The sequence below is a fragment of the Hemitrygon akajei genome, chromosome 6, assembly GCF_048418815.1.
Source record: "Hemitrygon akajei chromosome 6, sHemAka1.3, whole genome shotgun sequence".
NCBI lineage: Eukaryota > Metazoa > Chordata > Chondrichthyes > Myliobatiformes > Dasyatidae > Hemitrygon > Hemitrygon akajei.
This window is the reverse complement of record NC_133129.1, coordinates 85,563,102-85,575,600: the sequence shown is the minus strand read 5'-3', so window position 1 is coordinate 85,575,600 and position 12,499 is coordinate 85,563,102. Positions and strand designations below refer to the sequence as shown.

General features: G+C 39.6%; 1 protein-coding gene across 5 annotated transcripts in view; it reads right to left on the bottom strand.

Annotated features, from left to right (window-relative positions):
- chd3 (chromodomain helicase DNA binding protein 3) overlaps window positions 1-12,499 on the bottom strand; it is a 130,066-nt gene that overhangs the window by 75,609 nt on the left and 41,958 nt on the right. For all 5 annotated transcript variants that reach the window (XM_073048730.1, XM_073048726.1, XM_073048729.1 and 2 more), the window contains exons 12-14: window positions 10,484-10,615; window positions 10,041-10,146; window positions 9,325-9,516 (exon numbers count right to left, since the gene is read on the bottom strand). In XM_073048730.1, the coding sequence (XP_072904831.1) occupies window positions 9,325-9,516; window positions 10,041-10,146; window positions 10,484-10,615 (430 nt within the window). The remainder of the gene's footprint in view (window positions 1-9,324; window positions 9,517-10,040; window positions 10,147-10,483; window positions 10,616-12,499) is intronic.

The window sequence follows — 12,499 nt, the reverse complement described above, 5'->3', positions numbered from 1 at the left end:
GAGATTTACAACACAATAAAAAAAAGACATTATGTACATGAGTGGCGGGATGGAGGTACGTCTTTAACAAAGCAGGTGTAAGGCACTCCTTCCCTCCACTAGCCTCCACTTGGGCATGGTGTAGCACCTGTTTAGCAAACATTCCCCCCCCCCCCCCAAAAAGGGTCACGTGAAGCCATGGGAGCAGGTGGTGGATGCTTATATGAGCAGTTGTTACATATCACAAGCCTTGTTTATGCGACCACTGACACCAGGCAGGCAATCTCTGAAGAGTATCAATAATGGCCGGGGAGGTGGGGTGAAGTCATCCATCTTGTAAAGACACTGCAAGAACTGGCAATGGCAAATCACTTCTGTAGAAAAGTTTGCCAAGAACAACCATGGTCATAGAAAGATAATTACTGCCTACATCATATGACATGGTGTATAATGAACGAACGTATGCAAAGAGTGGTAGGTGCTGGAATGCACTGCTAAGGGAAGTGGTGGATGCAAATATGACACCAATGTTTTAGACAGGCACGTGAACAAGAAGAGAATGGACAGATATGGACCATGTGCAGGCAGATGGGATTAATTTAACTTGACATTGTGGGCCAAAGTACTTATTCCTGGTCTGTATTATTCTATGTATACATTTTTTAAAATCCCAAAGAGATCCTGGTTTCTGTGCAAAGGTGAAAGAGATAACAGTAAACCTGTGGTCCAATTTTTATCTTCTCCATTCATAGTGACTGCCAACTTGCAATCATCCATTTTGCATTAGAGCCAGGTTCTACGGATTATAATTAATCCCACAACAATCAGTTCAAACTGAACTTCTACCAATGTCCCCTTAGAGGAGGAAGGCTAATATAATGCTGGTCTTTAGATTGAGAGGACCAGAGTTCATCAGGTGATATCGGGGGGGTGGAAAGATGATTACTAGGAGTTATGCTAGAGCAGGGTTTCTCAACCAGGGTTCTGAGACAGGTTGGGATTAAGAAGAAACAAAACATCTTTTCTGAGTTTTGCGCAACACACAACACTTGCACTCACAGTGGCGGGCAGCCCCGTTAGCAATCTCATTAGAGGCCTCTCAGCCCAGTATGGCGGTGCGCAGTAGGACTGTGTTTATTTGGTTGAGTTCATTCTCAGTTTTTGACATGAGATAGGGAATGCCATTGATATTTGGTGAGTGCTGTACTGCATGGAGAGGAGGTTGGTAATCTAATGAAGAGCGTGAAGTGTGTTTTCCAAGCAATGAATCACAGCTCAAGGCTGTGATATCAGCCTTTTCCTCCCCCAACTTCCCCTTACGCGCTGCCGACTGACTTATGGGAGCAAACAAACTCATCCAGTGTAGTAGAAAATTTCCATTCTAAAGGAGGAACTTCTATGTGCCAATACTCAGCTGCTGGCCTGTCACTTTGTTGCTGCAAAAAAAGAGAAAATCCTGACATTAACACAACACACTGTTTTCTTCACAGAGGGGTGCTGATGTCAAAAACTCGGGAGATGAAATCAAAAAAGTTCTGGATGATGCTACAAAAATTGTTAACTATTAAACAAAGACCAGTTCACTTGAGAATGTTTGAAAAAAATACAAAAACCTGGACAAAGGGCACACCAATTTCCTACTACATACAGAAATGCAGTGGCTTAGCAGAGAAAGCATTCTCAACAGGGTGTTCGAGCTGAAAGGTGAATTGCAGAAGTCCTTTCAAGAAAATAGTAGGCCAGATTTTGCTCAGTGCTTTAAAGATGAAGAATGGCCGCAGAAACTAACCTACTTAACAGACACTTTTTATCATATGATCCTGTAGAACAAATCTCTGCAAGGCCTTGGAAAAAATGTTTTGACTTCAAGTGACAAGATTCTTGAGTTTAAAAGGAAACAAAATCTTTGGAAAAATCATGTTGCAAAAGGAAATCTTGAAATGTTTCCACTGTTGCTTGGGCTTGAGAGTGAGGAAGGATATCAAAGTCTCAAGTCTTACTGAAAACCACCTGGAAGAACTGCAGAATAAAATTCAACAGTATTTTCCTGCCTTTCAACACAAGTGTATGACAGGGTGAAGGGACCCTTTCTCTGAATTTTCCACTTAGCCTGAGAACTTGGCTTTGAGAGAAGAGGAAAAACTTAGTGAGCTGCAGTTTGATCATGCAGATTTACTGACCTACCTTTGGACAAGTTCTGGATTTCTCTGAAAGGGTATCCTGCCATTCATATGAAAGAAATGAACATTTTGCTGCAGTTTTCAACTTCTTACATGTTTGAGCAAGCTTTTTCTTGTTTAACAAGCATCAAGAGCAAGGGTAGAAATCCTCTCATTTCAGTTGAAATTGAAATCCTAGTGTGCTTATCTCAAGTTTGACCCAGAACTGAGTATTCGTGCAGCAAAAATCAAGCACGTTAATTAACTTCCGGTAAAATGGCGATTGCTTAGCTGCTCTGAACTTTTGTTCCGTTACTGTCGCTACCTTTGCACTAAATGTCTCCATTTTATAAAGCTTAGTTAGGAATTATTTCGGTATCTCTTACTTGCCTGTGAATATATCTAACCTACAATGTCTAGCAAGAGTTCTAAATCCGGGAGAAAAGAAACTACGACCTCGTCGGACGTGATGATGGAGGCGCTTGAAAATCTCCGAGACGAAATCTTAAAGGAAATTAAAACCGCTTTCAAACAGTTAGAAGAGAAACTGGATCGGATCAACGATAAAGTGGACAAACATGCTGAACACTTATCTCGCATCGATTCGACTTCTGAAGCTTTAGAAAGTCGGGTTCGATACTTGGAGACTCTCTGTTCCAGCTTAGAGGAAAAATCTAATAAACTTCTTTCCAAAATGGTGGATCTCAAAAATCGCAGCAGACGCTGCAACATCAGAATTCTGGGATTACCAGAGGCAACTGAGAAGGGGTCAACCGTGAAGTTTTTCGCCGAGTTTCTCTGTGAGATATTTGGGAAGGATCTGCTTCCGAAGCCGCCCGAGCTCGAACGGGCACACAGAGTCTATGTTTCCCCCGGAATTCTGGGATCCCGTCCACGACCAGTAATCTTGTGTTTCCATCAATACCAGGTAAAACACAGTCTGATTGTGGAGGCACGTCGCAGAGGCTCTTTTTCTTTCCAGGATACAACCATTCGCTTTGTGGAAGATTTTGCACCCCAGACCTTAAAGATGCGCGCTGAGTATAAAGGCGTAATGAAAGTGCTTTTTGATCGTGGTTTCAAACCTTCCTTTTGTAATCTTGCTGACCTAAGAATCAAGTTTAATACCGGGGAATTCAAGTGGTTCAAATCAGCGAGGGAAGCTGAAGCGTTTGTGGCAAGTCTTCCGGCTATCCAGTCATCTTCGGAATCTGATCAGGCCTCCTAAAATGGTGGATAAGTACTCCTCGTAGTAAAATTACTTTCTCTGGACTCGGAATTCACTTGAATCACTCGGACATTATTCACTGAAACTCTAAAGGCTGTTGACAATCTCTCCCGGGATTTGGTGTGTGTGTAATCTATTTTTACCTCTGTATAACTTTACCTACAGAGTTCTACAACTAATTCTAACTTGATTTGGAGGTTTGAAGTCTTTAGTGAAGGCCTCCCTGTTTGTTGGTTCACAGTTCAACTGCTGATTTATTTTTCCTCTGTTTTAAATATTTATTTATTTTATCTTTTTCTTTTCTTCACCCCTTTTTTTTCCATTCTCTGAATTTTTTTCTCTCTCCCTTCTCGGTAAACGGTTGATAAATACTCGTCTTGAATTTATAATTTTCCCCTTCCTCTTTTTTTCTTTTTCCTTCTTACCTTTTTCTCCCCCCCTTCTCTTACTTTATTCCTCCATAATATTTCGCGGGTAGGTTAGTTTTGGTTTTCTTCCGATTTTCTCTGTATTAAGTTGTATATCTCGGCAGAAGGTGTTCTAATCTGTAGTTATGTTTTCTAGTGCATAAACTAGTTACTGTTTGTTATAGCATTTATACGGAACTGCTGTCAATGACACAGATCTGGAAGTTGTATTTGGGTTAATTTTTTTGGTAGAGCTAGCTATTTGTTTTGGTAGCCGTCTAGTTTTGGGTTGTGTGGGTGGGGTGGATTTTCCAGTTCCAACATTTCTTTATTGTTTAGGACATGTTTATATTTTGACCTTGCGAATCTATGTTTACATCTCTGCTCCCAGACTGCTATTGTACCGCTTGATTTTTTATATGCCTGCTGCCTTTTATGCATTAGTAATTGATAATGGCTAGTGCACTTAAATTTGTGAGCTGGAATGTAAAGGGACTGAACCACCCTGTTAAAAGGAGGAAGGTATTCTCACATATTAAACAACTCAAAGCTGACATTGCTTTCCTCCAAGAAACTCATATTCATTGTTTTGATAACTCCCGGCTTCTGTCCAAGTGGGCGGGTCAGCATTTTCATTCATCCTTTGCCGCTAAAGCTAGGGGAGTCTCCATTCTTATTAACTCAAATATTCCTTTTGAACTCCATAATAAAATATCGGACACAAATGGCCGTTTTATTATTGTTTCTGGTAAACTATATAACACTAAAGTTGCACTAGCAAACCTGTATGCCCCCAACTTTGATGATGTTAACTTCTTTGAACGGTTTTTTTCCTCACTACCAGACTTAAACTCATACTCTCTTATATTGGGTGGTGACTTTAACTGTTGGTTGGATCCTAAACTGGACCGATCGTCCTCTGTTACCAGATCACCTACCAAACCTTAGCTATTCAGTCGTTTCTCTCTAATTTTGGTATCTCTGATATATGGCGTTTCCTCCATCCTACGGAGAGAGATTATTCCTTTTTCTCACATGTTCACCATACCTTCACTAGAATTGACTATTTCCTACTCGATAACCAACTTATCCCATTTGCCCACACTTGTGACTATCAGAGTATACTGATTTCTGACCATGCCCCAATTACCCTCTCTCTGAACTTTCCCGGTCTCCCTCAGAGGAACAAACACTGGCGGTTCGATTCAACTTTATTATCAGATGATGATTTCGTAAAATTTATTAAAGACCAGATAACCTTCTATTTTAACACTAATACATCACCTGAAGTGCCATCCCAGATTGTCTGGGATGCCATGAAAGCATATTTGAGGGGTCAAATAATCTCTTACACAGCAAATCTCAATAGAAGATCCCGTGCAGATCGAGCAGACCTCATTAACCAGATCAAAGATGTGGATCAATTATATGCCCAAACTAAGAACCCTGAATTATACAAGAAGCGCGTTGAACTCCAAACTAAATTTAACCTTCTGTCCACTCAACCTGTCGAACGCCAAATTCTCAAAAGCAAGAGCCGCTTTTACATTCATGGGGATAAGTCTGGTAAATTCCTAGCCAATCAGCTGAGGCGTTCTAAAGCCAAACAACATATTACAAAGATCCGGAAGGAGAACGGAGACTTTACATCGGATCATTTAGAAATTAATGACGCATTTAAAAATTTTTATTCTCGGCTTTATTCCTCTGAATCCCTGAATGGCAATATCTCTGTGGATCAATTTTTACAGAATCTGAATATCCCCTCACTTTCATCCGATTTCAAAGCCAAACTTAATGCGCCTATATCACTAGAAGAAATATCTTCTGCAATTTCTGCACTGTCCTCAGGGAAATCTCCTGGACCTGATGGGTTCCCTGTGGAATTTTATAAATCATTCTCCTCACTTCTTTCTCCTCAGTTACTTTCAGTATTATCTGACTCGTTTAACTACAGCAAATTGCCACCCTCTTTCAATGAGGCATCTATTATTCTTCTTTTAAAAAAGGGCAAAGACCCAACAGAGTGTTCCTCGTACAGGCCGATCTCTCTGCTCAATGTTGATGTAAAGATCTTAGCTAAAGTGTTGGCTCATAGATTAGAAACCGTTATTCCCTCCATTATCTCTGATGACCAAACAGGCTTTATTAAAAACCGTCTCCCTTTTTTTAACATTCGGCGTCTATTTAATATTTTATACTCAGTTCCAACTGGGACTCCTGAATGTGTTATCTCCCTTGATGCGGAGAAAGCATTTGATCGTATAGAGTGGAACTACCTTTTTGCAGTCTTAGAAAAATTTGACCTCGGCCAAAGCTTCATCTCTTGGATCCAATTGCTGTACCTGTGTCCTACTGCTTCTGTTCTAACTAACTTTCAGAAATCCCAAGTATTTAATCTCAAACGTGGCACCCGTCAGGGATGCCCCTTAAGTCCCTTTCTCTTTGATTTGGCTATAGAACCTCTGGTGATAGCATTTCGAAAATGTCCTGAACTGACCGGGATTTGGAGAGGGGGTGTTGAGCATAAAGTCTCTCTCTATGCTGATGACTTACTACTCTTTCTCTCATATCCGTCTACATCCTTACCTCTAATGTTTTCACTTCTTGACCAGTTTAGCCAGATCTCTGGCTATAAACTCAACTTACATAAGAGTGAACTTTTCCCAATTAATAAAGAAGCACAAGAACTAATATTTCGTGATCTCCCTTTTAAAGTAGTCCATAATCAATTTATTTATCTTGGAATTACAGTCACAAGGAAGTTTAAAGATCTCTTTCGTGAAAACTTTGTCAATCTTTCATATGCTATAAAACAGAATCTGGTACAATGGTCACCTCTATCTATGTCCTTGGTAGGTCGTATCAATGTTGTCAAAATGTATGTTCTCCCCAAATTCTTATACTTATTTCAATCTATCCCAATTTTTATTCCTAAATCCTTTTTTGATTCCTTAGACTCTATTATTTTGTCATATCTGTGGCAGAATAAGCGCTCTAGAATTAATAAAATCCACCTCCAAAAATCTAAAAAAGAGGGTGGCATGGCTTTACCTAACTTTCGCTTATATTACTGGGCAGCTAATATACGTTGTGCTGCCTTCTGGTCTTTCTTCCACGGTCAACCTGAGTGCCCTAACTGGGTGGCAATGGAGTTGAGCTCCACTAAAGAATTATCTATATCTGCACTTCCTGGCTCTGCACTCCCTAGCAGTCTGCCCAGATCAATAGCTAATCCTCTGGTTAGACACACTTTGCGTATATGGGCTCAATTCAGGAAATGCTATGGTTTCCAAGGATTTTCCATTTCTAGCCCTGTCGCACACAATCACCTTTTTTTACCTACCACGTTCGATTCAGCATTCCATGTTTGGTACAGGAAGGGCATTAGACATTTTGAAGATCTCTTCATTGATAACCGCTTCGCTTCTTTTCAACAGCTCTCTGTTAAGTTCAACCTGCCTAACGCTCACTTTTTCAGATATCTCCAAATCCGACACTTTACTGCTCCTTTAATTCCTAACTTTCCTGAAATGCCTGCGAAAAATGCTATGGACCTATTTTTCTCCATTAATCCACTAGGTAAAGGTTTAATTTCAATTATCCAAGATAAACTAGCAGCCTTACGACGGGCCCCTGTGGATAAAATTAAAATGGCCTGGGAGCAGGATTTAAATATCTCCTTATCCGAGGAGAGCTGGGAATCAGTTCTCAAATCGGTTAACTCAACCTCTCTTTGTGCTCGCCATTGTCTCTTACAGTTTAAGATTGTTCATAGAGCCCATATGTCTAAATCTAAACTATCTCGATTCTACCCTGGCATTAGTCCGCTCTGTGATAAATGCAAGAGGGGCGTGGCCTCTCTCATCCATATGTACTGGTTCTGTCCTAGCTTGGAGAAATTCTGGAAAGATGTCTTCACTACACTATCGGGTATTCTGAATCAGCACCTAGAACCTAACCCCTTAATTGCTCTGTTCGGTTTTTGGGGCGAGACAGATTTATGTCTGGGTCCGACCAAATGCCGAATACTATCCTTTGCCTCTCTCCTGGCGAGACGCTTGATTCTCCTTAGATGGAGAGATGTTGCCCCGCCCACTCATGTGCAATGGCTTAACGACATTATGGCCTGCTTGGACCTCGAAAAAATTCATTATTCAGTTCTCAATTCGAATTTAAAGTTCCATAAGGTCTGGGGGCCTTTTATCGAGTACTTTCATAACCTTCCTCTTGACTAGGGTTTTTTTTTCTTTTCGGTCCCTTGCTTTCAGCTCCCTTTTTTTTTCTGGTAGTAGGCATTATTATCCTCTGTTGCTAAGTGTATTCACAGTCTGGGAGTTTGACTGTCCGGACTTATACTCTCTATATTGTGTGGTGGTTGGTCTGGAATTGTTGTTTTTTTTCTTGTGTTGTGGGGTTTGGGGAGGACACTAAGCTCACTTGTCTTTAATTTAGGTGCTTTTTTGTTAAATTCTCTTCCTTTGTAGCATATTGTTATTGTATGCTTAACCTTGCTCTGTATTAATGCCCCTCACTGGGATTTGGGGTTTTTAATTTTGTAAAATGTTTTGAAAAACTAATAAAAAAAAATCAAGCACAGGTTCCACATGCTAGGCCTATCACTTGATAAAATTCCCCCCCCCCACCAAAGTCTTTTATAAAATTGTGTCTTAAGCTACATTTTTATTCATACTACTTTGGCTTGTGGTTTTTAGTAATTTTACTATTCAACATTGTTACTAAATTTTCATGTTGTAAATTGCATTAATTAAAATCATTTATTTAAATTGAATCTACCAAGTATACCTTCAGAAAAATTAAATTTCACCTCGGCTTACGCCAGTTATTTGACAATTTTATAATGTCTGCCTTATGAGTTTTTAAATATTTATGAAAGGAAAAAAGATTAATTTCAATAAAAGTAAGCTAAGCTTAACTACCTGTTTTTTTTTCCAACAAAGGTTGGCTAAAATTTATTCTCTACTCAAAAGAACTTTGACAATTTTTTTCAATTATTTTATCTAAAACTTACTGATCATGTTAATGTACCGTGAGCTGCAGATATATATATTTTTTCATGCAGGGGTTCCCTGATATCTGAAAATTATTTCAAGGGTTCTTCCAGAGCAAGAAGGTTGAGAAGGGCTGTACTAGAGATAATCAAAGCTTTAGCCAGACTACACGTGGAGTATTGTGAGCAGTTCAAGACATCATACCTGATGATGAATATACTAGCCTTGCATATATTGGCCATAATAACACCTGGGACTCCAAGAATTAAGTTATAGGAGAAATTACATATCAAAAAGCTGTATTCCTGAAATTCATAAGATTAACAAGTAATTTGTTTATACTTTCAAGAACATTTCAGTGTACTGATACGGTACAGTTCCTCCCCGGATTAATAACACCAGACCAACAGACACCCTCCACATACAGGATGGACTTGCTGGCTGCATCTCAGACTAGAAGTGTAAATATTCATTCTGATTTTCCAACATCTTAACTAGCCTCCTCCTGTAGCACCGAGAACCATTTTAAACTGCATTACCTCTTTATACAAAGAATATAAGAATACAATGGTCTGGATTGTTTTTCCTAGTCCCATCTCATCAGCCAGAATGGTATCAGTGCCCTGTGACCAGGAGAATCGCAGCCAGTTTAGACCCTCCAGCTGGTACATGTGCAGAGTTCCGCCAGTGACTGTGATGAAATCCGGCTGTACCTCGTACTTAATAGTTGGCTATAGGTAAAACATAAAGAGCAATTAGACAATGTGATCCTGGGAAGGGAAACACAGAGGGGTTGAGAAAGGCAGTACTCAACAAGCGTAATCTATCCCTTTCTATCTTCGAGATCAGTACTTGAAACTGTAAATCTCAGAAATGTTAAAAGCAAACAGTTTCCCATTTGTCAGTATCAATCTTGAATACACATCTTGCAACAACTATTCAAGATTATCAGCGCTTAAATTCTCAAAACCCTTGCCAATTTTCAACACAATTGCTGTTATGATTCTTAGATTTACTGGGAATACCCACAAGAAAATGAATCTCAGGGCTGTATATGGTAATATATGTACTTTGATAATAAACTTACTTTGAGCTTAACCTTCTACATTCTCCAGCCTCCTCACATACCTCTGAATATATTTTGTCCCCCCCCAAATGCACCATATTAGAATATCTACTCTCTCACATATATTCTACTCAATGATTCACAATGATTGCAAAGCACTTTAGACCATGGCTTCCATCGCTCACTTACCTCTACTACAGGTGAGCTGGGTGGCTTCTCTGCCAGAAACTCCTTAATTTTCTTGAAATTTTTGGTTTTCTTGGGCCTGGTTGGATCCTCCCCAATGATCATCTCCCTGCAGCAGAAGCAGAAAGGCATCAAAAACCAAGAGTCCTGCATGCAGAGGCACCAATGCACTAGGTTAGGGCATAAGGAAGCAATCCTATCCAAAACTATTGAGGCCAATAGTCTTTACTGAGTGGTTCAAAAGACTCAATAGATAAGCATAGTAAATAATTTTTCCCTTCATATGAATGGGATAAACTTAGGCACTTGAGATGAAGAATAGTAAGGATGTTACATCATACAGATGGGTCTACTGCCTGTGCCCCCGAGCCTGTGCGCGCCACACGCGCACGCGCACACACACACACACACACGCACACACACACACACACACACAATAAAAGGACCTGTGATTCCAGTATGCAACTTTGATGGAGTCATAATCTGGGATTTCCAGCTCGTCCTCCTCCCAGGTGGCCTGATCATATGGTAGATCCCTCCACTTCACCAGGTAGTGGTAATTTCCTTTCCTGTCAATGCTGCAGAACAAATAAGGTGAAAGAGCAGTACTTCCACAGAACAGGTAAATTGCAATTATCCAATATACACCAACTGGCAAACTACTAATCAGTATAGTTCAGCAACATTATGACCACTTTGCACTGTGTAAACTTTGGTGCAGAGAAGATTCACCAAGTTGTTACTGGTACTAGAGGCATCTATTATGAAGACAGTTTGAGTGAACTAGGGCTTTTCTCTTTGGAGTGAAGGAGGATGAGAGGTGTCTTGATAGTTTAAAAGATTAGAGGCATAAATCAAATGAACAGCCAGAGACTGAGGGGGCATAATTTTAAGATAATTGGAGGAAAATGATGGAGAGAAAATCAGAGGTAAGTTTTTGACACAGAGAACTTGCCATGGGTGGTGGTAGAGGCAAATACTTTAGGGGCATTTAAGAAAACCTTAGGCAGATGGATTGTAGAAAAATGAAGGGCTATGTAGGAGGGAAAGATTAGATTGATCTTAAAGTAGGTTAAAGGTTAGCACATCATGTGGTGTAATGTTCCATGTTAAAATAATTGTTTTTTGATCTATGTTTTGATTTAATCATATTTTTTAACTTCTGTTTCTCTTGGGAATGCTGCTTACATAATGCTATGTGCCTTGTTGATGATGTAAATAAGTTTTTCATTACAACTGCACACATGACAAGAAATTTGACTTTGATTCAAACACAGGTCAGCAAGTTAGGGATCAAAAGAAAAGGGAAGGCAATTTGATCAGCTGTTCCAAAAGTGGTCAAAAGGGCAGGTAGAAAGAATTCCCTGATCAGACACAACAACCTGTTCTGCTAATGCTAAAATTAATCAATAGTTATTTAATTATTACCTCCCCACCATGAATCACAAAATAGAAAATTTCTACATCTATACAGAGCTCGCATTAACATTACTCAGCTAGACTGTTTTGGCCAGAATATTAACAAGGTTTTTGAGACTGTTGAAACAGAACACATCCAGGATAGGGTAAAAATAAGGATGTTTCCACTTGATTGGGTTTAATTAAAAAGTCAAAAACTAGAATCATAAATTAATCACTAATAAACTTAAGGACTTTTTTTTAAAACGAGAAGAGGAAGCATGTAGTGCATCCAAAGTAGGAGATTCTAAAATTAGAGGGCATGTGTTTAAGATGAGAAGGGAAAGATTTAAAAAGGACCCAAGAGGCAACTTATCCCTCATGAAGGATGCACCAGCTGCCAGATTAAGCTGTAGAGGTGGGTATAATTGCAATGTTTACAAGATACGTGGACAGATACATGAGAAGAAAAGTTTAAGATGTATCTACCTCAGATTAACATCTTGGTCAGCATGGACAAAATGGGCTGAAAAGCCTGTTTCAGTGCTGAATAATTCTAAGTACTACTTAAGGCAATTGGCATGGAATCATTATGTAACAGGCACCACAGTAGCATAGTGGCTAGCGCTTTTACAGCTCGTGGGAGTCGGAATTCAAAATTCAATTCCTGTAACAAAGTTTGTATGTTCCTCCTGTGTGCACATGTGTTTCATACAGATGCTCCAGTTTCCTGCCACCGTCCAAAGATGCACTGGCTAGTAGGTTAACTGGTCATTATAAATTATCCTGTGAGGAAAGGGTTAAATGGTGGGCTTTTGGGCTTGTTGGACTAGAAGGGCCTGTTCCATGCTGTATTTCTAAATAAAATAAAGAAGAAGCTATTTAAATGATGAAATAAGAATCTACCATTTGATCATTAAATATTTCAATGTCACCATTTCACCTTTGCTACACAATTCTTGCCTAATAAATTCCAATCACCCTGAACACATTGGTTGGGTGGGTGATGGAAGCAGATAAGCATCATTTAAATTGCCAAGGCATAGAAAGCTGTGCACAAAATG